The 27,636-nt window shown below is 45.1% G+C and overlaps 1 protein-coding gene across 1 annotated transcript in view; it reads left to right on the forward strand.

The window, feature by feature from the left end:
- The first annotated feature begins 1,127 nt into the window (after nucleotides 1-1,127).
- dpysl3 (dihydropyrimidinase like 3) overlaps nucleotides 1,128-27,636 on the forward strand; it is a 62,382-nt gene continuing 35,873 nt past the window's right edge. The window contains exons 1-6 of the mRNA XM_080780901.1: nucleotides 1,128-1,342; nucleotides 17,072-17,160; nucleotides 20,725-20,909; nucleotides 23,972-24,136; nucleotides 24,756-24,817; nucleotides 26,119-26,199. Of these exons, the coding sequence (XP_080637027.1) occupies nucleotides 1,295-1,342; nucleotides 17,072-17,160; nucleotides 20,725-20,909; nucleotides 23,972-24,136; nucleotides 24,756-24,817; nucleotides 26,119-26,199 (630 nt within the window). The 5' untranslated portion in view covers nucleotides 1,128-1,294. The remainder of the gene's footprint in view (nucleotides 1,343-17,071; nucleotides 17,161-20,724; nucleotides 20,910-23,971; nucleotides 24,137-24,755; nucleotides 24,818-26,118; nucleotides 26,200-27,636) is intronic.

Genomic DNA, 27,636 nt, shown 5'->3' on the forward strand with positions numbered 1-27,636 from the left:
TTTATTTATTTTTTGTTGCCTGGTCAACTTTGACTTTTTATTCCTTGTGCAAGTTTAAACAGAGGCAATGTGAGCGAATCCCTTTCTAAGTAGTTAGATTATAGCCTACTATAAACCCGGTTGCCATGGAGACCACCTTCCTCCTAGTGGCAGGCCTACGGGTCAATTCAATAACTGACAAGATAGACAAGTGACATTGCAGCTGCCACATGGGTGATGAGATTTTATTTAGCCTATTAGTGTTACATCCATCCATCCATACACAGATTCCTAACGGGACAGAACACAGTGTCATTTGATTATGGTGATAGTATCAACACACTGTTCCTATAGTGTTAGTTGTGGTTGTAGGTTGTGGGTTCGAACCGTGCCTGGGGTCGACGTCAGCAAGGGCATGCGGTCGCAACGGGTTCCTAACGCCAAATCAAATGGGTTCAGATCTGAGCCAAGTCTCTGGGGGGGAGGCGCGTCTATCGCGTCTGAAGCCTGTCCTGGACGAATACCAGACGACTCGCCCTTTTACCAACTCGCCCCGGGCGCACAGCCGGCGGAACTGCGCAGCCTGGTATTCCTAAATTAACCTATAAGTAAATTATGCTTAAACGGTTAAACCTAACCTTATTCCTCACCTTAACCTCAGTAAAACTATGCCTAAACCTAAACTTATTTCTAACCCATTCTCAGTAAAACAAAATAAAGAATATAAGAACCTATCCAGACGTAAAAACAAATATATAATCATCATGCATGTTGTCTGATTTAAGAACATTGTGCTGGGCTGCGTTGTTAACTTGTTACTCAGAAGGACCCTAGCTTTGTCCTCCACCAATTCATGAACAATATTATTACCAATCCAATGTAAACCGACCAGGTCCGGCCAAACGAATGTAGGCCTACGTTTAGTATGAAGATAAATGTATTGGCTTCACAATGACTTGAACGTACAGCAAAACGTGTGAGAAGTATCTCTAAAGATAAATCTGTGTGATGTGTGGGCGCTGTCCCATAGTCAGACTCATAGAGAATGGTCAGCTGCTGCACTGCGCCCTCGCGTGGAAAGATCGAAGCAGAGCACCCTATTGAGGGAGGGGCCGGTGGATCAGACAGTAGACGCTCCTAGCTTCAGCTTCGTTGCGAGACGCACTTTCCATCGCACCACCACCCAACAGCCAGCACACTGATTCTCCTATCCAGCCGAGGGCCCGCTCTGCAGCATCCACCCAGAAGGGAATATCACTTTTAATTTTTATTTTATTTCATCATATAAAGCGTCGGTTAAGAGGCGGCAGCGATCATGTCGAACATGTCCTATCAAGGCAAAAAGAATATCCCGAAGATCACAGTGAGTACGACAGTGTATTCATGCCTCACTGGCTGGCTCCTGTGTCCTACATGTCTGTCAGAAGAACTTAGATGTCTGCACTAGCTGTCTGTGGAAAACCACTGCATACAGGTTCTCTTGTCTGCCTGCCCTGGTGCAACGGTGCTGCTGTAGATATAGATTATAGCGTAAATTAAAGAGTTGGGGGGGGGGGGGGGGGTAATGTGTTCGTTCATAATATTGTCGGACTTGGCAGCCGGTGGGGGAAAAACCATGCAGAATATGGTGAAATAGTGTCTGTCTGGCTGCCACAGTGACAGCCAGCCTGCATGGGAGACAAGGCAAGGCGTTTTCTTAAAGGTACCCGGCATCCTTTGTTAAGGTGCGTTGCCATGCATGCACTGACTCCGCATGTGACGACTGCCAATGAGAGTTAAGAGGGTCCACTTGGTTAAATGGATAAGGATTTGACACTGAGGCCATGGATTGTAAAAAATGTGCCTCACGTTATAGCAGTCCAGCTCTTGTATTGTAGCCCTAATTAATTAATCAGAATAATAACTCACATTATATGACAATTGGCCTCGTAGTTTTTCACAGTGTGGTCTTATTGCCGTCTGCCCGCATGCAAGTGACAGCAAGACCCTAACGTCACATGACATGCTGATCCTGATCCACCACGCCACGCCACAGTAAACCGTATAGTGCTTACTCTTCTTGTTCTAAAGTCACTCCGACCTTCATGTTTAGCCTAAGCCTTATTAAATCTGATCTATCTACTCGTACTACACGCTAGGCTACATGTTGGGGCTGAGCTGCAGAGCAAAAAAAAACTCCCCCACGCCCATGATGTGTCATGAGTTGTGAGTGATGAAGCCGCTCCTTTAGATAGGCCACTTGGACTGGAACGCTGCATCATCATCACTATAGCAGCAGCACTGCAGATTCGTAACGCATTTTGACTGAGATTCATGCCGGTTGCAGTATAGCGATGGGTCTGTGGGCTGGATTCAGGGAGGGAGAGCAGCGCGTGAGCGCGCTAGCTGTCTGTCGCGGATGGGTGGGTTTGTGTCGATGCGCAAGAACATTACAGCCCCCCCCCCCCTCTCTCTCTCTCTCTCTCTCTCTCTCTCTCTCACTGTGTGTGTGTGTGTGTGTGTGTGTGTGTGTGTGTGTGTGTCGCACGCGCGTCTAATGTAAACGATAGCCTACTTGTGAGGACAGGTGTTAATGGTTGTTTGGTCGTTAAAACAGACATGGGGAGTTAACATTCAGGTTGGGGTTATAGTACTGTGTGCGCGCGTGTGTGTGTGTGTGTGTGTGTGTGTGTGTGTGTGTGTGTGTGTGTGTGTGTGTGTGTGTGTGAGAGAGTCAGAGAGAGTGTAGTGTGTGAGAGGGAGAGAGAGAAAGAGAGACAGAGAGACAGACATGCTGGCCATTGAGTGCATTGTTGCAGCACAGGCTGCATGCCTGCAACCAAACAGGCAAAGGGGTGTGTTTCTCCTCCCCAGGAGAAAGAGAGACACCCTTTGTCTCTGCTCAGCTCTTTAGATTTTGGGGGGAGAGACCAATACAGAGCCGGCCTGCAGGGGTGTTTTAGCTTAGAGCAGCATCACTCTAAGCTTCTGTGGTAGATCAAAAATAGGACAGGACAGTGTTTTAAAGTAGATGCTGGGTTCCTATAATAAGCACTGCAGGTCAATATTTTCCATCCACGTTTTTTTTTAAATGTTTTTAAATGAGAAAGGATGGAAATTGAGGTCCATTGACATATCTGTTCCCTCCCTGGTTTTATTTGTCTGTCGTATACCTCTGGACCTACATCTGATGCTCCCTATCCGTTAACAGGAGATTAAAGTAAATCATAAAATATTACTCTCGTCGTGGCAACTGCCCTGATTAAATCGTTGGATTTAAATGGTCCTTGCGTTTTCCAATCCAGTATCCCAACGACTCTCCACTCTCTGTCATTCTGAGAATTTCTGCCGCACAGCAGAAACATAATCCTGTGTAACGGGGTCTTTTTTTTTTTTTTTTGCTGATGCACGTCCACAAGATGCATTCAGATCAGAGCCCGAAACGCGATCTCCGCGCTCACCAAGTCGACTACAATAAACCCTCGGGGGATTTGTCGTGCTGGTCTGGGGTTTGCAGATATCCAGAGATTACTGAGCTGCCTTGTCATGCGATCGTGTGCTACATGTGTGACATATACTGTAAACCCCCCCCCCCCCTGGTGTTCATTTAACTATGAGGGTGTGCAAATGAGTGGACCCTACTCAAGGATTTCACGGTGTATAAAAGAAGACTGCACACAGCCGATAGATAGCCCTAAGCCATTGAACTGACCGGCTATACACATATAACGCTGGATGTGAATTTGGTTCCATTTGCAGTATACCCCGCCCCACAAATTCACCTCCAGCACCTAAATCACCATGAACTGTCTGTATATATCCTGGCGGTATAGGGAATACCGGGCAGCACATCTGTTGCCATGGCGAGAGACTAGAGAGAGGACATTGACTGGCGAGCATCTTAGCCTGCGCTCAATAATTTTCCTATACTGTATTCGCCCCGCCGCCACTGGTCGGTTCCGTTCCATTCCAGCCGTTTCCTCAACGTCTGCTGCTCGCTGCCACGGTGGCTCTGACTCCAAGGTGTGGCTCTCTGGCTTTTTATTTATTTATTTTATATACTGTATATATACCCCCCCCCCCCCCCCCCCCCTCCCTCCCTTCCTTCTTTCGTTCGCTATAACAGTAGCCACAGTGTTGTGTGTGTAGCATGCTGGTGCATGTCATCAATAATCCCTCTCCAGCTGGAAGGAGCATCTGTGGGCAGCGGCAGGCGAGGCCGAGAGTGGATCTCTCTCTAAACCAAACCACCCCCCGCCTCCTCCTCCTCCCCCTGTTGGCGCACCACAGAACTGGGGGTCCATGCCAGCCCCACGCGGGCTGTGGTGGTGGGGGGGGGGGAAGCGGGGCTTGACTGAGAACGCAACGCACAGCGCTGTGTGTGTGTGTGTGTGTGTGTGTGTGTGTGTGTGTGTGTCTGTGTGTGTGACCACCCACAGGTTGCCGTGCGACTCACCATGGTGACCGGCATACAGAACTGATGTCAGGAAAAAATACACCACCCGCGTGCGTCTCAGGTCTCCTTGCAGGGGAAATGATGTGATACACGCACACACACACACACACACACACACACACATTCCCTCATACTCAGACACACAAAGCCTAAACCTCAGACACGCACACACACACACACACACACACACACACACACACACACACATTCCCTCATACTCAGACACACAAAGCCTAAACCTCAGACACACACACACACACACACACACACACACACTCTCTCCTCAGACCACTTGAGAGAACGTGTCGGCAGTCCGACCCGAATCAGGGCCCAGGCGACCAGGACACTTCAGCCCGTCAGTGTGAGCCTCCAGATTCCTAAAACACCACAATTTATATCTGTGTGATTCTATCTGATTTGGAGCCTGATTTAGATTGATAAGCCTCATTGTTTTGACTTTTCCAACATGTAAAAAAAAAAGAAAAAAAAGAAAAGAAGAAAGAAATGAAAAAGAGAGGGGAAAAAAAGCCAGGGAAAAAAAAAATCCCATGCGCTCTTGAGAAAAGTGTAAATATTTTGGGGTCACCAGGCAACAGGGCTGAAGCAGAAGCACTGGCGCGCATGCAGAATGACTTTCCTCTTCCACTTTTCCCTCCCCTGTGTCCTTGCCATCCCCGCCCTCACGCCCACTGTCCATGCATAGAAATCTCTCTCTCTCTCTCTCTCTCTCTCCCCCACTCTCCCTCCCTCCCTTTCTCTCTCGGAGCTAATGGAGAACTCGTATCCTGTCACTGGCTTCTGGCTGCATGTTTGTTTCGTTTCTGGCACTGCTGTTTTTGCAACATTAGGCAACACAGGACACGGTTGTTCGTATCATTATTTGTTTAAGCCAGTGAGCGACATGACCCCCCCCCCCCCCCCCCCCCCCCCCGAATAGCTCGTGTTCCAGTTTGCGATCAGGCTTCTTGCTTCATCCTGATAGATGTCACTGTGTATCAGCCTGCTACTGTACCAGCAGCCCAGCACATCCTGTGGTCTATTTTTTGATTGTGGTGCAGGGACAGTTTCCTGTGCCTTTGTATAAAGTACATGACAGAACTGATAGTTTTAGTATCCTGTCTTCAATTAACTCTGAATAGGTTTCAGATATCAGGCTGGTGCTATAGGCTGAAATAGGAGCCTATGATTATTGGAGAAGTTCTACAGAAGGTATACTATTCCTGTGATTCTAGAAGGGTCAGGTTTTTGGTAGTTCACCACCATAAATCCAAATGACACGTCTTTATCTTGAAACCTTTTTTGTTTACTTGGTTATCTAACAAATAATAATGGGCTATATATTCTGGCAGAATAGCTTTGTGCTGGGATTTTGTGTTATGTATCCGTATCGAATGCATACATTGATATGGATATATTCATTGAATCACTGGCTGGCATTTACAGACAATCCTGTTCTCATGGCATCTGAAATGATCCTCTTCACTGTATGCGCATGCATATGCGTATGCATAAAGTGAGTGGCAAAGTTAGTGGCAAAGTGAGTTTAACGTCGTTTAATGTCATGTCATACAATCAGATGTCAAGGCCAGAAAGTAGTTTTTTGCCACTCGGTAGGTGTTCCCGGATAACTTCCGGGTATGATGCCTCTCATCATAGGCAGTGGTGGCCTGTTACAGTAAATGTTCGCCGCAGTGCTCACACTTTGCTAAACAGTGGTGAACAGATACACACACACACACACACACACACACAAAGGCCTTACAATGTAGAATTATTTTAGAGTCGACAATGTTTTGCCTTCCATTTCCCCGTTTCCTTTGGTTTAAATTGAATCTTCTATCACAAGACCGCAGCCTAAAATACCATTAGCCAATTTGCTTGTGTCCAGACAGGAAGAATGTCTTATACTGTGCATTACTTTGTCCATCAGTAGTAGACAAGGGGAAATAATTTAACCACGGAAGAGCAAGGAGTTTTAATAATCCTCAGGGCCACATTCTTTGACTATGCCCATAATTTAGAAGTTGCGTGTCATCTCTCAAAACATGTTTACTGTAGGACTCCCAAACATAAGCATTTGACTTATTTGCTTAAAATCCTGTTATTTTTGGGAGAGCACTGTCTCTGCATTGTTTCACTGGCTGAATACTGTACATCATAGTAAACCATTGGTTTATGTTTTGCAGTATATTCCTGACAGTTTTCACATGTTTTGTGTGGGAACCCATTTAGGCCGGAGGCCGATTTTAAAAACGTCTCTAAATCCTGACCTAAGGTTTCTGAAAAACTTAAAATATTTATATAGCAGAATCAAAATGTTTACATTTTTGAATACTGTACATACTGTACAGAACGCAAATATGGGTTCCCGCCCAGAATGGGTTAAGATATCTGAGAATGAAATAGAGTCCGCAACACTGGCGAAGAAGAAGGCAAAGGATCTTCTTCAGGAGATCCCAGTGATCGAAAACGTTGAATTAATAAACCAGTGGAGTTTTTCCTTACCAGTGTTGCGGACTCTATTCCTTTCTCTTGTACTGCCATTTGTCCAGCACCTGGGCTAGAGTGGATGTGCATGCTCTATTAACTTTGTCAGCCTTAAGATATCTGCCATGCTTGAATATCCCTCTTTCAAGAGATGGAATAATGAGTGTGGCCTGTTCCTCTCCTGTGACTCGATATGTTTGAAACTGTGAATGTAAATGTGCACTAACAGATGTTCTCCCATGAACCGCCATGCCTTTCAAAGACCTGTCTACGCCGACGAGCTAACTGAATACCATTTGTCGCCAAACCCAAGGGAAACTGGACCACTCTTCAATGTCTCTCAGATTTCTCTCTCTATGGTTATCGATACTCCCATAAAGTGTTAATATACGAGATGACAAGATGACGAGAAAACATTTTCAAATGTCTTCCATACATTTTCCTTGTCAAAAGCAATAGCCGTCAGCCAAGTGCTTCGCTATTGGCCCACTCAAGTGACATTGGATCATTTAAAACAATATTATTGCTCCATTGTGGCTTTAATGCTTCAGCTTTTTTCTATTTTAAGTTTTTAAATCCATGGCAACTGTAGCCTGTGTGCTTCGCATGTTGAGCTTTGTGGCTTATTCTCTAATGGTGCCTTAAATTGTATCTCACGGTTTTATTACTCTTTCTGTGCTGTGTAGCATTTCCATGATTGACAGGCGAGGACATTATAATGTCGATGACCTAGTCCCAGACTCCTAGTGAAGGTCAGAGCAAATGACCAGCTGAAGGATCACTGATGATGTAATGGCACTTAACCATGCCCACATCAGACAGCCTGAGGCAACATGGGTAATGTTGTTTGTGCTGTCTGGATCTCCTGTTTTATACTTTGTAGTACTATGGTGTACTTTGTAGTACTATGGTGTACTTTAGCATACTCTATCTATGGTCTCTATCTAGTGTCTATCTGCAGTATCTCCTAGTGTTTTTGCAAGGTTCAAGTGGTTAAAGGAGAATCATAAAAAAAAAAGCTGGAACACGTTCAAATGAGGAAATCTTTCATGGGTTGCACATCAGCAATATTTACTGTATGATGTCATAACGTCTGAATTGGCCATCTCCGAGCAGTGGTGTGCCTTCCAAAAACATCTGTGGGATTAGGACTGCTATCATGTGACGTATGCACATTGCACACAAACCTCCATCAAATGCCGTCGAAACGTTCTGCCCGCAGAACATTTAAAGAACGCTAAACCAAAGCCACTGCCGAAGTGACTAGGCTGGTATAATATAAATTCGGAGTACAGTCAGACTACAGTACTGTATATGTATTATTGTCACCCTGTGGGTGTTGCTTTGTTACATTAATGTTGTAACAAAGGGTGCATATTTCATGCTGCTAACCACAAAGTAATTTCTCTGTAATAATGGTGTACGGACTGAGAGAGAGAGAGGAATGTACTGCTTTCACGAATGAGGGAGTTTGGTTTACAGTTGAAACCAACGGGAATTAACTAAGCATTATGATTAAACTTTTGGCCATCATTTACATGCCTTTCTTAGCCAAAACCGCCTTGCAATAATGACTGCATCTAGCCTTTTCTGCCTCTGTGAAACTCTTAATATCATAATGAGGGGGTCACAGTGTTGGTTGAAAGAATTACCTTTGCAATGTAGCTTGCATGCATCTAGCGACAGTAATATGAAGAGTTACGTGTATGTTGATAGAAACTGGTATGATGAAACAGAAGGTGATACAGTGAATAATGGTTCTCAACGGTCCCCAGCTACTAATTGATAATTAGGAACGAAATGGGCCCTTTATATGTTATGGCCATGGGTACACATGAAACCATGGTTTCATTTGGAGTTCAATTAACACAGATGATTTTACAGTGTAGATTGGGGCTCAAGAGATAGAAATCATATCAAATGGAGGTCCATGGCCTAATTGATCAAACTGGGAATCCTTGAAATTAAAACTGTTGTGTTGTTTGGATACATTGTGTGTATCTGTGCCACTAACAGTAGCTAAATGGAAGGATGTCATGTGCATATTATGAAAGGATAAAACATATCATGGTGTGGAGGAAATTAGTAACATTTAATGCAGTTCTGACACATTCCTAGAAAAGACACTGCATGACAACTTTTATTATTGCATTTGACGTTATTGCGGTATGAAGTCTGAAAGCAATGATAGAGATAGAACGTCGCAGTCCCGCCCCCTACGAGGATCACCCAGGAAATAATTTCCCGTTCATTTTCCTCATAGACTTTTCTATGAAAATGAAATGTGACGCTCTATACTGTATCAATACAGTTGCATAGTGCATACATCTACTATTTGACAAGTTGACACATTTGTTTTTCAGTGCCTAATGACATTATTTTATAATTCAAATAAGACTCAAATCCAATCCACGCAAAATGATAAACATGCGTGTAATGAGTTGCAGTGAGTCAAAGGGGAAGTAATGTTTCATTTAGCAGACTAAGGTTTACTGATTTGCAATGGTAATGGGAGGCTATTGATCTTTACAGTGACTGTGCTCTCTTTCATGGCGCGGTGGGGAGTGGGGGATGTGTACGCGCACGTGCACTGTGAGGGCTTATTAGCATGGCACTGCAGTATAGCATAAGGGACCCATGCACCAGGGCAGGGGCACACCCTCTACTGCAGCACAGTACATCAGGGCCAGGCCATATAGACGACCCCCTCCATCGACCAGCCTATTGAGCCTCACGGCTAATGAAAGAGAAAGGGCTTGCCTCCCCTCAGGTACTCAGAGACACACGTCTCCTCTAGCCACGTAGATGATAATTCATGTGTTGTGTATTCTATTGGCCTGTTTGTTCTGTTTCATGTACATGGACAACACCCAGTTTTTTTTTGTCTATATCAAGGGTGTTTCTTTTCCATGGAATACATAAAAAGATCTAATGTCCCGGGCCGTAAGCAATGTTGAGAAGTTATAGTTACGTTACGTGCTAACTATGACTGATTGCTGGTGATTTCTATTTGGTCTCCATGGTCTTCTATTGAGAAATTGATATCTAGTTGTAGAGTCTGACAATGTTTCCCCCGAATCCCCTCAGTAACGGTCCCTGATGACTTTTCCACTGTTTCCCCCCCCCCGAAAAACAGCAGCAGTCTGCAAGGACCTTAAGTCTAAGAAGTTGATCTCAGTCGTAAAATAAAATGTCAGCACTTGCATGGTTGACCCGGGTTCAAATTTTGGGTAGTAGGACATCAAGAGAAGGTTGAAGTGGTCAATCAGGTTGCATTCCGCTTGTCTTAAGGGAACCCCTTTTGGTGTTTTAAGCATTATGTTAAACTTTAGCTATCAGGAGTTCCAGACCCCCAGGAACGTGCCCAGGGAGCCAGCCGGCTGGTTCCGGCGTGCCACCCCGCGTCCGAAATGGTTGAGAAATGACAGTTGCCGTGTGGCAGTCCCTGTACTGTATTGTACTGTGCTGTCACTGTACTGTACTGTACTGGCACACCCGAAAGCATCATATATACAGTTATGTGCGTGTGTGTTTGTGTGTGCGTTAGGTTGCGCACAGGTGGTGAAAAACAACCATGTTGTTTTCGTGCTCATACCCAGCCAGCCACCCACCCACACACATAGCTCCGTAAGGGAGTGGTTGCGCCACTCAAAAATCGTGAAATTGTGGCGCAAATCTTTGAATATATATTCCTTTGAATATATAAACGTTTTTAACTCAAATCTTTACTTCTGGGGGGGGTCACTGGAACAACATATTTTCAGATGGGGGTTGGTGGCCAATTACAGTACATACATTTTTGGGGGTCCTTGACATGAAAATGTTTGAGAACCACTGATGTAGAAACATGGGCTTTTTCAGAAAACTGTCGTGATTTTAGAAGCCATTTGTAGAATCGACGTCGGGTCAAAATGGGTTAAGCTGCTTGTCTTTTAACACTGTACGTAGTGCACTATAGGGTGTGTGTGATACTGTAACTTGGAGCTGTCTGGGAGGAAATGAAGTGTAACCCAATGAGGTTTAACATAGAAGATGATGATCTATGCCTACAGTACCGTCACCACCACCAGTGGTCCAACCACTGAGGGCTGGATGCTGTAATGTACCGTGGAGCTACAGGGCGTGGCAGGCTGGAAAGGAGCGTTCCATCAGTCTCACTTCCACATGCACATTACACACTCACACGACATGCACCATGCACGCACACACCACACGACATGCACCAAGACACAACACAGAATAACACCAATACAAGGGACCAGTGCATTCATTCATTCACACAACACAAACGCAACACGTTATCTGTGTAGTTGCGTTGTCTGGTGTGTGCGTGTGCGTTGGTGTGCGTTGGTGTGCGTGTGTGTGTGTGTGTGTGTGTGTGTGTGTGTGTGTGTGTGTGTGAGCTCACATCTTGGTCTTACATCACCACATGCAGTACAGTGCAGTGACTCAGTGAAGTGCAAAGGGAGGGGCTGCAGACCCCTCCCGCTGACTGGGGTCTCCCAGAGGACAGTAAATCACTGCACACATGATGCGCTCATGGGAACATGTAGAACGTGTAAACTGCCATTTCATTCCTGCTGTGAAAGCCAACCCGTGGTCATCTGTTATGGATCTTACTAATGCCTATGTACCGATTCTGACATTCGTTTTGGAGAAGAAGGCTCTCTTTCAAAGATTCCATCGCCCTGAAATAGGCATCTGATTCCACTGTCTGTGTGTCTTAACTGTCTTTCATCCTAGGCAGACACGTTTATTATTTGCCATACTGTACACTTAAAGCGTTTAAAGCACTTTTACCGACGATTTAATGTTGAATTACACTGGATAATTAACAACTTTATCAACAGTGTATAAGGATAAGGATCTATTTTGAAACGAACAAAAGCTTGGTTGAACTTTGAAAATGCAAATAAGTGGCCCAATGTAATGGACAACCTCTGAAACCGACCTCTTCGGACTGCACCTCAAGTCCTCAACATCTCAACCCGTCAGTCAGACTGTACCCGTCTTGAGTCTTGCCTATAGTTCTTTGTTCATGTTCATGTTCTAGTTTTCATGGTTCTACGTTCTTGTCTTCCCCAGGTGTATCTCGTGTAATTAGCCCTCATGTGTATATGTTAGTCTTATTCCTCAGTCCCTGTTGGATCACTGTTTGGTGTCATGTTAGTTTGTGTTAATCTCTTCTGTTCACAATGAGACAACGGTGGCCGACCGGTTTGCGGAGCTGTCTTGATATCGGAAGGTCGCTAGTTCGTATCCCCGGACCTGCACGTTATTACCACCGCTGAAGTGCCCTTGAACAAGGCATTGAACCCCTACCATGAAATGTTCTATGAGCAGGGCCTGGCTGTAAACAAGTTCTTTGAGCTTAGTCCAGTTACCCTGGGTAAACATAGTACCTTTCCTTTCCTTTTCCAACCATGGGTTTTGAACTTTTGACCACTACCGGCCTGGCTGTCCCGCTTTTGGGTCCTCTCACCACACTAGTACGTGACAAAGGGTTGTGTGACAGGAGTGTTGTTTACTCTGTTCTCATTGGCCACTAATCCCATGGGCACATTAGCCTGACAAAATGTTCATGATGCTTATTTCAACCTTGCACTTCTTTAAGTACTGGCTAAGAGCATCTGCTAAATGCTTATTTGTTAATTATAAACTGCCCATTTGTGAGAGCATTATATGAAGCATAAATGTGTATCGACCAGACTAGCATTATGATGGTCCTAAAACACCTCTTGAGGCCCCATGGCTCATGGGACTCATTTTGGTTTTGGCTCATCGTTGAACTGAGTCACCCAGGCCTTGTGTTGGGGCAGCGGTGGCTTTTGAGATAGACAACTGTGTCTGGAACTCTGGATTAGATTACCAGCTCCTTCTGGCATCAAGTGAGACCTTTATATAAAAGCAGACAATAGTAGTATAAGATGCTTGTTGTGGTATGGTGCTGTTAAAGGTTGTGTAAATGATATTGTATAGTTCAAACTAAATGGCTTTGTTGCCCATTTAATTCAGAAGAGAGTATTGACAAATGGCTGATAAACTGATAAGCTTCAATTAGTTAGTGTTATTTAGTGTTCCAGTTACAATAATGTCTAGTAATCTATTTTGTCATCACTTTCACTCTTATATCCTGCTTCTGATTACTAAAGATCTGGAAACACTCTTGTTACTGAATGAACACGCTGTAGCATAAATAACTATCCGATCTTAGAGCTTTATATCATTTAACAAGAAAAATCACTTACTGCAATTTGCTGGGTATAATTAGCTGCTACAGTATGATGTACTGTACAGTCAGCAGGAGTTTAATTATAACAGTTACTGTCTGCGGTTTGATTGTTTATGCATCCAACTGATCTTACAGCCAGGATATCAGCCAGCTGCCTAAACCACTCAGCCAAACCTCACTCAACTCACCATCCAAGCCTCTACCCCAGCTAGCCATGTAACCATTTATTTCTGCTCAGCAGGCCAGTATAAGCAGGCCACATGCCTGTCAGTAGACTAAGCAGCCCCTCAGTCAGCCAGCCAGCCAGCCAGCCAGCCAGCCAGCCAGCTAGCTATTCAGCCAGACAAACCTTCTCCCCGGCTCTCCCTCAATGCAGCTAAGCTGTCCCCATAGCAACGGCCTGCTAGTGGCCGTCTGCGGTGCAGTGGCAGCATCGCTAACGTCTGACTGTGTCTGTGTCGTCGTGGCAACGCCCCAATCACACCATGTTATCAGAGGGATGGTTGAAGAGCTGCTCGCAGCCAAAGACGCAGCTGTGCTCGCTGCACATGATTATGTTACTGTATCCTACGTGTGATTCATACTCTTTTAGGTGTATGGCCTACTAGAGACACTTTGATGTATTGTTGTCAAAGGATAAATAAAAAATCTAAATGTATCCATTTAGAGTAGACTATATCTATCTGAGCAGATCGAGGCCTACTTAGAAAACCGGACATGAGTTGTCTCTATATACTGGTGCACTCTTTTACCCTCAGTCTACACCAAATCTCACCTAAATCTGACATGGTGTGAGCTTACAGATCTACTATTTTTGCTGTATACTGTATGTTCCCCTTGATTAGATGCCATAGGGTTCAAATGGTTAGGAGTAGAATTCTACTGAGGAGGCGTAGAATTACTATTTTGCCTGTTGTTATTAACATATTAAAGTGAAGCCAGTGATGTATGCTTTAATTAAGATCAGGATTTAGGTGGATTGATCTCAGCCAGCCTGTAAAATCTACTTTGAATCTGTTGTCAGCCACCCAAGACGTATCACTATGATTGCTGTAGGTCTTATCAAACGACACCACAAGGAATACGCTTCACTGTATAAAAGCAGAAAAAGTTCAATTCTAACTGCACTTCTCGCGCAAGTAACTATAGAAATGCACTCTGTCGAGCTGCCAACTTGCGCCTTAGTAGCAGAGCGTGCAAGTACTGCTACTAACTAATGTCTATTACAACTGCTGTTCTGAATCCCTTAGACCCGTTATTCACCTTATATCAACCTTGAAACGTACCTTAGTTATGTCACCATCAACAGCCAATAAGGGACCACCATTCTTACCCCGACATACATACATACAGAGTAGACATACACATGCATGCATACTGTACATACCCAGCCGATCACGAAACGTACCTTAGTTATGTCATCAGCCAATCCCTGATTGGCCGACGGACAACACCGACATACGCCCAGCTGATTACAGTACTTGCGCAAGTAATAAGCTAAGATAGGCTAAGTATATACAGTACAAGACATATATAGTATATAGTGTGTGTGTGTGTGTGTGTGTGTGTGTGTGTGTGTGTGTGTGTGTATACAGTATATACTATATACTGTACACACACACACACACACACACACACACACACAGTATACACAAGACGACGACTAACGTTTCAATGTTACATCTTCACAATCCTCTTCGTTCAGAGTCAACCGTTATATGGTCACCTATGTGCCTTGAGCACTTTGGCTATCGGCACCCCATTACTGTAAAAATGTTATCCGTGAGACTGCTGTATAGGTCTCCTCCATAAAACAACGCCAGAGGAAGAGACTACTACTTTATGACTGTCGTAGACTCGTAGTGGGTCTCAGGACACCTCAAGTAATGGACTTGACTGTAAAATTACTGTGTGTGTGTGTGTGTGTGTGTGTGTGTGTGTGTGTGTGTGTGTGTGTGTGTGTGTGTCTAATCATACAACACCACAGGGAATAATGGTTACTGTATAAACTGACTCATCATTGAGGCTTTTGTTTTTCTCGACAAAATGTTTTTCTAAAGTGATTATTTTCCTCACATTTGTGCAGTATTTATATCAAATTTTTCATATCACTTTGTAGGTTTGCACTATACTGTATAGACAGCGCATTAATCACAGTATCACACATACTGTAATTAATCATACATACAATGCATTTCCAAATTTTATTCTGACCCCTCCACGAAAAGGCCTCGTTGTCCTGACCCCTTATCCATCATTTATACATGCATACATTTTTTTGAACACTTTTTATTACCACCTTTTGGTAATAACTGCCCTTAACATTACAAGATGATAATGATCTCACGTGTCACTATATCCTCATTGAAACATTAAGATGCCAGCATGAAGTGATGTGTGAAGGATGATTGTGATCACTCCCTTTAGGTCTGGTCTGTACCATAAAAAGACTCAAAAGAGGCATGGCGTGGTCACATAAAGGCCGTGGCTCAAAGACTCAAAGGTTGTTTTATATTACAAAGACTCAAGGAAGTGTGGTCTGTCGCATCCATCCATCTGTATTCGCTTATCTGGAGTGAGTCGGGTCGCCGGGTCACCAGTACCAGTTCCAGTAGAGAAACTCGGACCTTACTTTCCGTGGCCACATCAGCCAGCTCTAACTGTGGGATCCTTGGGTAGATGTATACAGTAGAGAAAACCCTCCACCCATGGTCCTGCCTGGGTCTGCCCAGTGTGGTCTCTTCCCAGTTGCGGTTTGCCTGAAGAACCTCCCTGGGGAGGCGCCCAGCAACCATCCTTACTAGATGGCCCTATCCGTAAGGGAGATATGCCAGCCACACTCCTGAGAAAACGTATCCTCAAAGGTGGACCCTGTTGTAAACAAGTGTGATGCTTTAATAGTGCGTCGTAACAGTCTTTGTATTGAGTTGTGCTTCCATGTGAAGTGTATACACCCATTCTGCAAACGGTTCATAAATACTTCAATCAATCAATCAATCTTGTTCTTTCGGCCATGATGGCCCCAATTTCACGACCATAGTGAGTGTAGAACATGGAGATTGACTGATAGATCGAGAGCTTTGCCTTCTGGCTCAGCTCTGTCACATAATGGAGTTTGCATAGTCGCTGTGAAATGGGATTTACTTGGAATGTACTTACCATAAATCACAGCAATGCCATGTATCACATTGACTCTCCTTAGTTTCACAGTCTGTCATCTGAAATGGTTTTACTTTTGTGGGACAATACAATGAAAATTAAATTATGAACGATATCTCGATGCTGAACGTTTCACATCATTCATCTATGTTGGTATTGAATGGAATACATTTGCAATGACAGTATAGGGAGAAGGCTGTGTGTGTGTGTGTGTGTGTGTGTGTGTGGGGGGGGGGGGCAGGGCTGTGCATGACAACAGCCCAACTTCTCCCACTAGCTGCTAAGGAAACACACCGTCCAAGAGCACATCTGCAGAGGGCGGAAAAAATAGCAGGAAATCATAGAGAGATGGGGGGAATTCTGATGATGAGTTGCATGCACATCCAACATGACCTCATCTGAGGCGCAAGGCAGAAGATCTCTGCACTTTGAAATCCTGCTTGAAGTTGTGGTGAAGTTAACCTCAAGTCAAGATAATTGTCATACGATAAATGGCGGAAGTATAGTCAATCTACAAGCGAAAATAGCTGATCTGCAATTTTTGGAGGCTGGCTATTGTCATTTTTAAATAGTTTCAGTGTTACATTTTTTGTATTTGTTTTAAAATGTTTATGTTCTATAATATGCCCAAAATAGGGACGCCAAGTTTTAAGTGTTTAACCGGCACATTTTAACTCAAAGTAGGTCAGTGCTATAAGGTCCTCCTCTTCCTCCCCCATCTGTCTGTCTGTCTGACTGTCTGTCTACCTCTCACTGTCTCGCTCTCTCATCCTCTGCAGAGTGACAGGCTTCTGATCAAAGGCGGGCGGATCGTAAATGATGACCAGTCCTTCCACGCTGACATCTACATGGAGGATGGCGTCATTAAGTAAGGCCGCCACCATTCCCTTCCTCCTCCCACATGAACAAAATAAAAAAATGCACTTGCTCTACGTCTTTCCGCTCCTGAGGTATGGCCGATTTAATTTGCACTTGACCTTGATTCTTGTCTTTCGAGGGCAGCCGTCTTGTAATTCCCAATGAAAATGTGCACCTTGACCTTTGCTGATCATTCAGACAGTAGGCTGACAGGAAATGGGGAGAGAATTGGGAGGGGGGGGGGGGGGGGGTGACATGCAGTAAAGGCCGTCGACATCGGGAGTCGAACCCGCGGCACACTGTCTGCCAGACTGGATTACCAGCCAAGGTGCCTGGACCGCTGAGCCACGGCCCAGGCCAAGATCTCAGTGTTTTGACAGCGACATTCACCCCATTATAGATCTCATTTGGGGCGAATGTGCTCCCCACAACAGTATTTACGATTCTGTGCAACTGTCCATCGCAACGTTCGCCACGGCAACTTGTTCGCTTTAGCTCAATCGGTGGTGGCTCTCGTTGCTCAAGGTCGCTTGAGACGGCGCCCCTCCGTCGCGGTCAAAGGAGTAGCCGTCATCAATGCACAGAATGCAGCTACTGAGATCTTGTACAGTAGGTCAATAGACCATGCCATAGTCTGATTAACCCATTCTGACCTGAGATCAGATTCATACCAGGTTTCCACTGGACACACACTGGTCTGATTAACCCCATTCTGACCTGAGATCAGATTCTAAAAATGTCAGTCGTTCTTCGAATTTTTCAAAAATAGCAGACCTACAAGCTCGTATCGCGCCACTCGGTGGCGCGATATGAGCTTGTAGATCTGCTATTTTTCAATAGCTAAAGCATAACATGATGCCAACACCAAAATGGGTGCCCGGTCAGAATGGGTTAAAGTGATTCAGTGCATTGATAGCATCCGAAGCCGGTGACGTCAGGCTGCACACAGGCTCGTAAGGGCCGGGGTTAATAACGCCAGTGAGGCCATGATGTGCCTTCAAAGTAATCAGTACAATCTTAGAGCAATCCTAAAAGAATAATATAGTAATAATGTTCTTTTCTCCTGGTTTTATTTAAAGCTCTCAGTGTTTTTTTTTGATCAATTGCGTAAGACTTGTTAAAACACCTTGTCAGCTGGGCATGAAGACATAACAATACTTATGGTGATTTTGGTGTTTTAAATTGATCTGAGCGTGGATATATTCCTGAGATGATAAACCGGGAGACGGTTTCAACATCATTCATATAATTCTAGTATAGTAGTGAGTTAAACAGATCCCCCAAAAACAGACCAAAAACTTTTTTTTATCTCATGATTAAACTTAAACTTAAACTATCTCCATCACCACTCTGTCTACTGTGTACTTGCTCAGTGTCCAATCTATTTCCCCCCCCTAGTGATCACACATTATACAACAGGTCGTTTCGAGGAAGCAATCTGATTGGTTGAAACAGCCTTCTAGCCGTGGTTCAAACGAGCGCCACTCCACACCCAATCAAAACAAAGAATTCAGCTGCTCTGTTTTCCAAGAGCGCAGCAAACTCTGTGGCTATAGGCTAGCTAGTTTATTGGGTGGTCGTAGTGACTACATCTGTCATTAAAAAAATATGTTTTTTCAGCGATTTTCTTAGTTTTAAGGGTAACTGTTGTATCATTGCAATATTATGCGAGAGGGTGTGGTTTAATATGATTATTGCCACTTCAGTGATGCTTGTGGAACTCGACTACATCTCGTTCCTGACCTCATCACTGTGGTGGCAATAATCACGTTAAACCACACCCTCTCGTGTAATGCTGGAGGGGTTGTTTAAATCCACAATACAGCTTACAGCAACGTGGGGTCCAGGGATAAAAGATTGACAGTCAGGAACCAACAAATGGACCCTTACGGGCCTGTAAATGTCTGGGTCTGTGGCCTGATGCATGTCAAACTGGGGGTCCTTGAAATGAAAACCAGGGACCTACACTACAGGACTAAAGACTCATGACTACTTCTCTGCCAATAGGGCGTTGGGCCAGTTGCTGACGCCCAGCCTATAGTCCCTGTTTTCTATTTACCAGGGAAAGTATTTATTTTACTGTCCCACCAGACAAGAGGCATGCAGGGATAGTCACTAGGAATCATGCTTACTCTGCTCAGGAAGACACTCATTCTGTGTCCAAATTCTCCTCCCCATCTCTCTCTGTCTGTCTTTCTCTTTGCCTGTCCCTGTTTCCCTCTTTGCCTCTCTCTCTCTCTCTCTCTCTCTCTCTCTCTCTCTCTCTCTCTCTCTCTCTCTCTCTCTCTCTCTCTCTCTCTCTCTCTCACTCTCTCACTCTCTCACTCTCTCTCTTTCTCTCTCTGCCTGGTTCCCTATACACACCCCCTTGTCCTTGTTCCCACTCCATCTGCCAATTAGGCCCCTTTGTCCCCTTCATGTGCCCCCACCACCACCCATCTCTTCACTGAGGCAGGCGCACACACAGGAACCTCGGACTTGCATAATAATTAGCCTGGGTTACTGCTATAGCGGTGGGCAGACACTCACACTACCCTCTGCTCGTATACTTAGCATTGCAGGGGTGTACGTATTTTGTAACCACTTGAGCCCCATTTAAAACATGTTTCAAGGTTTCAACATTTTCAAAAATGACACATTTATACAAGCTCACAATGTGTTCCAAGCGTCGGTATGTAACTAAGCGTTTTTCTTGTTGCCTGACACGCCTATGACAATTGGGATGTCAGAGTTGTGACAGCATGACATGTTGCTTCAGGATTAATTTATTTCAGGCTCACCCTAAATTCAGCATCTTTCAACAAGTGAACAACAGCCAAAGATTACTTCCTTCTGGAACTTCACAATGTTCTACCACCAAACAGTGCACTCATTATTATTTTTTTAATTCTAAACTAGGCTACTTGATTTTATTTAGCTAAATTAGCATCATAAGCAACGAGCCGTGTCTTCTAGGTGGTATACAGTACACAGTACGTTATACATTCTTTGTGTCACAAAGAATTCATAACAAAAATAGTCCATGACCAAGTAGAATGCAGCTGGATTTTCCCATTTCGACCACTTTTCTTGAAGAGAAAGAATGGATGAAGCCAAGGCAGAGAGGTTAAATAATAATTAAAACTCAGTTGGGGTTCTCAATGTGGGGTCTGGGGCTAGGGGAGTAGGGGTCCATGAGGTGTTTCCTGGGGGGTCCCCAGCTATGCGCAGTAAATGACCGTTAGGAACCAAATGAACACTGAAGTCTGTAACTCAGAGATTATACATAATGTAAAATGAACCGTTACGAGTCAATTTGGTACCAATTGCAATTACACACTCTGAGTTAAATGAACACATGAGGATTTCAAAGTGTAGATGGGGTCCCAGAGTTCATTGAACACACACACACACACACACACACATGACACACACACACACACAGTGACACACACACACACACACACACACACACACACACACACACACACACACACACACACACACACACACTATACAACAAAGCCCCTCTGTTAAGGTTTGTGCGTGTGCCCTCTGCTGGTGAACGAGCCCCTAAACACCTCTCCACCTCCAGGCAGATTGGAGACAACCTGATCGTGCCCGGCGGGATAAAGACCGTGGAGGCCAACGGGCGCATGGTGATCCCCGGCGGCATCGACATCCACACCCACTTCCAGATGCCCTACCGCGGCACCGTCACCGCCGACGACTTCAACCAGGGCACCAGGGCGGCGCTGGTCGGAGGAACCACCATGATCGGTGAGCAGGAGGGAGATTTGTATTTTTTCCTTTATTATTGATAGCATCAAGTGAAGACAGACAGGAAAGAGGGAGAGAGAGAGAAGGGGAGAGACACGCAGCAAGGGTCGTCATGAACGGGACTCGAACACGCGACACGCTGTCAGGCCAAAGCCTATATATATGTGGCATGCGCCTGGACCGCTAGGACAGCGGGGGGGGGGGGGGGGGGGGGGGTTCAGTTCCAACTTCACCCAGCTGATGGCTGGTACAGGTTGAGTCTATGAATGGTACCGCAGATACATACTGTACATGGGAGGTCGATGCTTCTCTTTGGTCGTGTGCAGATGTTACTCAGACGATATTTACTCATCCATGCTAGCCTTTGATTTACAGCAGGCCTCCTCCATGGCATGCCAGGCGGGTGGGCTTAGCCCCTTATTAGACCCTATTCACTAATCCATCCTAGCGTTTGATTAGCCCAACCGGTGGGTGAGGTTAGCTGCCCCCCATCAGGTCAATCCAGACAGCAAAAGTTGTCTGGCACACTGTTTTGTTTTATGTGGCATTCCCGCAAAATTAAATGTGAAATTAAATTAGCTAAAATAGAGGTAATAAAGAAAAGTGTGTGTGGGGGGGGGGGGGGGGGGTTGAGTTTGTCTTTTTCCTTTGACGCTGTAAATAATCCCCTTTTCTGAAATAAAAATGATTAAACCGTCACATCAACATCACCCATATTTGGATGAGCCAAACAGAGAGGGTGGGTGGGTGGGTTGGGTACTGGGGTAGAGCAGCCAGTCAGATGTCTGTTGTGTTCCCAAAGGGGGCTGTTCTCACGGGCATCCATCCAAATAGCAGCACAAAGGACTCAACGGTGGGTGGTAGGATGTTTATGACACAGACTGGCAGAGACACAGACAGACATAGAAACACGAAAACACACACAAACACTGAAACTGTATCCCTATGGAAATAGATCAACCGTGTGTGTGTGTGTGTGTGTGTGACTGTGTGACTGTGTGTGTGCGCTGATCTGATCTGAGACCATGTCCCGGCTTTGCTGACAGCTGCCGGATGCTGCGGTCAGACTCCTTTTGAACTGACCGCTACTGTACTGCCTGCCCAGTGCCTGGCAGCCTGGTTCTTTACTTCAGCAGACAGACAGCCATGCCACTGTAGTCTGTTCTATTCACAGGCTCCATCCATACTGGGATTAAGTTCCTGTGTGTGTTAAAGTGACATATGCTGTATACCTTTTTTTTCCCTTTTCCGGTTCACATTCCCCATTTCATTGGCTCGGCAGCAGATTTGAACGGGAATCAGGTGTTTCCCATTAAATTCTGATGCAGAGCCAATCAGACAAAGCTGTGGGGCACTACTGCACTAAAACAGGAAGCCACCTTCTGGAAGCCTGGGACTACACTCATGCACAGAGCCCACAGTTGTTTTGCATGTTGTTTCTTCCCACATGGAGGATAAATGGGAATTCTAAGCATTCTGTGAAAGGTTTTAAGGATTTTTATTGCAGTTTCATGAGGTAAAGGTTAAGGTTAGGCATGTATCAGTCAGGGTTGTAAATGAAAGGGGGTGCGTGCGTGCGTTCGTGCGTGTGTGCGTGCGTGCGTGCGTCCATTAATGAGAGCAAGAAAGTGCATGCCCACGTAGCTGTATGTGTGATGTTTGTCATGTGCACGTGTGTTTTGTGTCTGGTTGCACATATCTCATACATGTGCAACTTCGTCTCTCTTCTTTACACATACTGACTAGTGACTACCCTTCGTCTCCATCAACGGTCCATTCCCTGTCATGTCTGTCTGAGCATCCGGGCGGACAAGACAGCATTTCATACCGGCTACCCGTTGAAGACAAAGAGGGCTTTTCTTTGGCCTGCGGCTTGCAGGCCTCATCCCATTAACATGCAAAACAGGCTCTAAGCAGATTGGGTCGTCTTTTAATGAGATACAGAGGCTGGTCAGATGGCAGACCAGCAGGCAGCCCTGCTCTACCGCAGAAGAATTGTGGTACTGTATGGTTAAGGAGGGATGGCCGATATCATGCGCGACGTAACCACCATGAACCCTATAACGTTCCTAATCTGGGGCGAACGAAAGTAGCCGGCCTGTAGCTTGTAGATCAGCAATTATTTGGTGTAGAGGGGAGCAGACCAAGTACAGAGCCAGAAACATGTTGGATCAATGGAGAGTTAATTGTAAACCTGATATAATCTTGAAACTTTACAAACTTGCAGTGAAAGTAAAAGTGATATTGTGACACTTCTGCTGTTATGGACGAAGTCTGTGGGTCACCGCAAATCATGTCAATGCTTTGTGACGTCGCCAGTAGCGACAGACGGTCCCAAATCCTTCAAGGAACTTGCAGTATAAGCCAAGAAATTAAGACACTGCAAACGTAGCGTGACATATGACAGGACTGGTTCCCACTGACTGAGTGAACACTGCTGGAAACACCGGAGGGTTATGTAAGATACCCCCCACACACACACACACACACACGCGCACACACACACACACACACACACACACACACACACACACACACACACACACACACACACACACACACACACACACACACACACACACACACACACGCATGCACATGCATGCTGACATCAGCCGTTCTCTTCCCTTTCCTATTCTGTGTTTCTTACCTCCCTGTTAATTCCTTTACTGTCCGTTCCTCCCTTCCGTCCTCCTCTCCACCTTTTCATCTTCTACTTTATTGATCCTCTCTCTCCAACGACAAATCCCCTCTCTCTCTATCTCTCTCTGTCTCTCTCTCTCTCTGTCTCTCTCTCTCTCTCTGTCTCTCTCTCTCTCTCTGTCTCTCTCTGTCTCTCTCTCTCTCTCTGTCTCTCTCTCTCTCTGCACTTTCTCCTTTTCTATCGCCCCTCCTTTCTCACTTATCCTTCCTGTCAACCCTATAACAATGCCCTCTTCTGCTACTGTGCTTCCTCTCATCTGATTCTCTCCTCTCCTCTCCTCTCCTCTCCTCTCCTCTCCTCTCCTCTCCTCTCCTCTCCTCTCCTCTCCTCTCCTCTCCTCTCCTCTCCTCTCCTGCAGTGGACCATGTGATCCCGGAGCCCGGCAGTAGCCTGCTGCAGGCCTATGACCAGTGGAGGCAGTGGGCGGACGAGAAGAGCTGCTGTGACTACGCCCTCCATGTGGACATCACACACTGGAGCGACAGCGTCAGGCAGGAGGTGGAGACTCTCATCAAGGAGAAAGGTAGGTAGTCAATGTTCTCCGGATATCCCAATGACCTTTGGGAAGGAAAGAGAGAAAACGTGAATGAACCCACCACAGCAGTGGTTTCCTTCACGCAACCATAATTGTGGAAACTATAATTTGACCCGCTATCGGGATTGACCAGGGTAGCTATACTATGGTTTTATATGACAGTGATTCTGTTTTCCCAGCTAAACGATTGATATTATAGATCCTATAACTCACAAATGGAACAAAAACGTGGAAGCTGAGTTTGAATCCGACTCCTGTCTTTTGGACTAGTTTTGGACTTATTTGTTAAACAAAAAATATATAATAAAAAGAAAGAAACCATAAGGCAGGTTCCATGAGACGGTGCTGCAATGGCTCCCCGCACTGTCCACGGGATTCCACATGTGTTGATATAGCATGGGTTTAAACACTTAATCCTACTTTATACAAACAACAAGTCGCACTGGAAATGTGTTCTGAGCTTGTAGATGGTGCATTTTTGAAAGATCTTGGAAGAATTATGAAACACTTTGAATAATTGTTAATCATTTAAACACACGTCCTCTCTTAAGGGGCTCCCTGGCACAAAATGTTTTCAAAAATCCCCTGTCCCGCCCCACCTTTGCAGGTGTCAACTCCTTCCAGGTGTACATGGCGTACAAGGATTACTACCAGATGACCAACAGTGAGGTACGGACTCTTAACATCTACATCCACATGATGGGACTTAAACTGACACTGCTATCTAGAACAGTGCTTCTCGTAGTGGGGTCCAGCCCAGGCCAGGGACCCTTTGTGTTTCTTGAGGGGGTTCCATCTACCCAAATGGACCCTTACAGGTCTGTAACTCCTTATACAGATGGAACTGCGAACTGAATGGACACACAGGTCAATTTGGTTACATTTGTACACTCTCAGATTTATGGGGGTCATTTGAATTAAAACGTTTGAGAACCACTGATCTATAGTAACTTACAGAGCAGTATAGGGGTTCAAGTTTCATGATTCAAAGACATTAGGAAGTGATCAGAATGAGGTTGCGCATACAAGGAATGTCTCAATGATGTTCATTACTATTTAACACTATTTACTCAAAATATAGATGTACTATAGATGTACTGTATGCAAGGATAATATAACGATATAAAAGTAATCAGGAAACGTTAGTATTTGTATTGGAACAAATGCAATATACAATGTACTCGTATCAATCATGGGACAGTTCCTCCAGCAGTGATTCCGAAACTGTATATGAAATGATATGCTTAGGACAGGATTTCATTAAAAGCTGACATAGATTTCCAGTTATTAATGATTACAAGGTCGCACCTCGTTTTGACATGCTTCTGACACTGGCAGTGATCAAAGTGCATTCAAATCATTGAATGCATGCATGCAATTACGACTTTTCTAAGCTTTCACAGCTCGGCTGTCTACTCTCTACACATCAACGGTGATTTTCATTGTGTGTTTATCCATGAACTTATAACCAATTGCCTTAGGCTTAGACAGATTGTCATAGCAATTGGCCAAGCAATATGACAACAGTAATGGCCCGTGGCCCCTAACAAAAGTCTCGGGTCCAACAGAACGTTGGACTGAATTGTTGTGTTTCCCCCATTCTCCCGTGACCTATTGACCTGCTCTGAGAGGAAGTATATGTTGAGTGAACCGTAGCACTGGAAATATAGCGGCGCTTTAAAAACGGACCTAATTCAGGAGAATTGTGGTCGAGCTGGATTATTCGCAGCCATTCATCCCACCCAAATTCAACCTTTTCTGGAGACCACACAGAGTAAATTGCAGTGCGCCACGGTAGACATCATGTCAATTGCGGACTGTTTTAAATCCCTGGCTTAACGGTGAAAAGGAGTGTCCCGCTCCTGAATAAACAATCCTGATCTTTCGTGGAAATGCTAATTGTGTGCGTGTGCGCGTGTGTGTGTGTGTGTGTGTGTGTGTGTGTGCGTGTGCGTGTGTGCGTGCTCAAGCTCTATGAGATCTTCAGCTTCTTGGGGGAGAGCGGAGGCATTGCTCAGGTCCACGCTGAGAATGGAGAGATCATTGCCGAGGTAACAAAACTCAAATAAATTCACGTCTTCCTCCCGTGCATTTCCTCTTTTGTCCTGTCTTATATCTTCCGCTCTGATCTAACCTTTCTATCCCACCTGCTCTGAGGTGCTTGAGTTGGGGGTGAGGTTAGCGTGCATATAGTGTGACTTTAAAGTTTAGTAACTTCTTTCCTTGGTGTGCATCAGTTTAGTTACGTGTGATGTGAGGCACATTCATTTGGTTCAGTTTAACGCGCATCATCTTAGTGTATAGTTTAGTGTGCATCGGTTTGGGTTACTATATCGTTTAGTTCACTTCGGTGCAAGTCGCTTAATCGTTTTTGTTCCCGACTGTCCGTTCCACTGCAGTTCAGCTCCATGGGGTTCAGTTCAGTTTAGTATACTGTAGTTAAGGCTTATCACAGTTCATTTCCAACTGTTCGTTCAGTCATGCATTCCACCGTCGCCACAGACTAAACACACTGCTGCTGATGGGAGAGGTAGAGCCGGCTTCTTCGCTGACAGTAATGCGTGGGTGTAGTTTAGAAGAGCCTGCATGCGCTGTATCTGTGGGCAAATGAATATGAACGGACAGTAATAGTTGTTGGATTGAAAGTGTTGGTATTAGTCAGAACGCCTGTGTGTGTGTGTGTGTGTGTGTGTGTGTGTGTGTGTGTGTGTGTGTGTGTGTGTGTGTGTGTGTGTGCGTGTGCGTGCGCAACTGTGCACGTACATATATCTGTTTGTAACCGTGTGGTGTGCATCTGCAAATCCCTCTTATCCTATCTAATCTAAACGTGGTCGTGTCTGATGCATATCGGCTTTTTTAACCAAAACAATGTCTGTACTAACTAGATTGTATCCTGACCCTGGATTACCTCCAAACTGCTCAGATAGTGGTGTACCGTACGTGTTTAAAGTCATGTTAATGCACTTTAAACATTGCAGATAACGTGTCGGGAGTCTCAGGACGTGCAGGGCTCACATCTTGCGTTCACTTGTGAAATCCCAAGCACTTTAACTCTAATAACTATAATGGTAACGGAGGGTTACACTCTCTGTAACCCAGGTTCTCTGAGTGGAGAGACTGGCTCTCCACTACATATTTTCAATATGTACGGGAACTGACCCCACAGGGCAGTGTTCATGGATATCTCTTTAAGACACATCTTCTATGGTGGCCCTGCGCAGATGCCAATCAGCGGGCTATTTAAGCCCCATCTGTGCAGTGCCACTTCGATTAATTCTTGATTGACACGCATTTCGGAGCGGCTCTTTTGTGGAGAGCCAGTCTCTCCACTCAGAGAACCTGGGTTACAGAGAGTGTAACCCTCCGTTCTCTATCGTGTTCGAGACTGGCTCTCCACTACATATTTTCAATATGTACGGGAACTCTCTAAGACACACCGCGAGGAAATAAGCAGACCAGCTGCCCCTGCGGCAGCCCGAGGCAGTTTA

The sequence above is a fragment of the Protomyctophum bolini genome, assembly GCF_963924005.1.
Source record: "Protomyctophum bolini genome assembly, chromosome: 13".
Lineage (NCBI taxonomy): Eukaryota > Metazoa > Chordata > Actinopteri > Myctophiformes > Myctophidae > Protomyctophum > Protomyctophum bolini.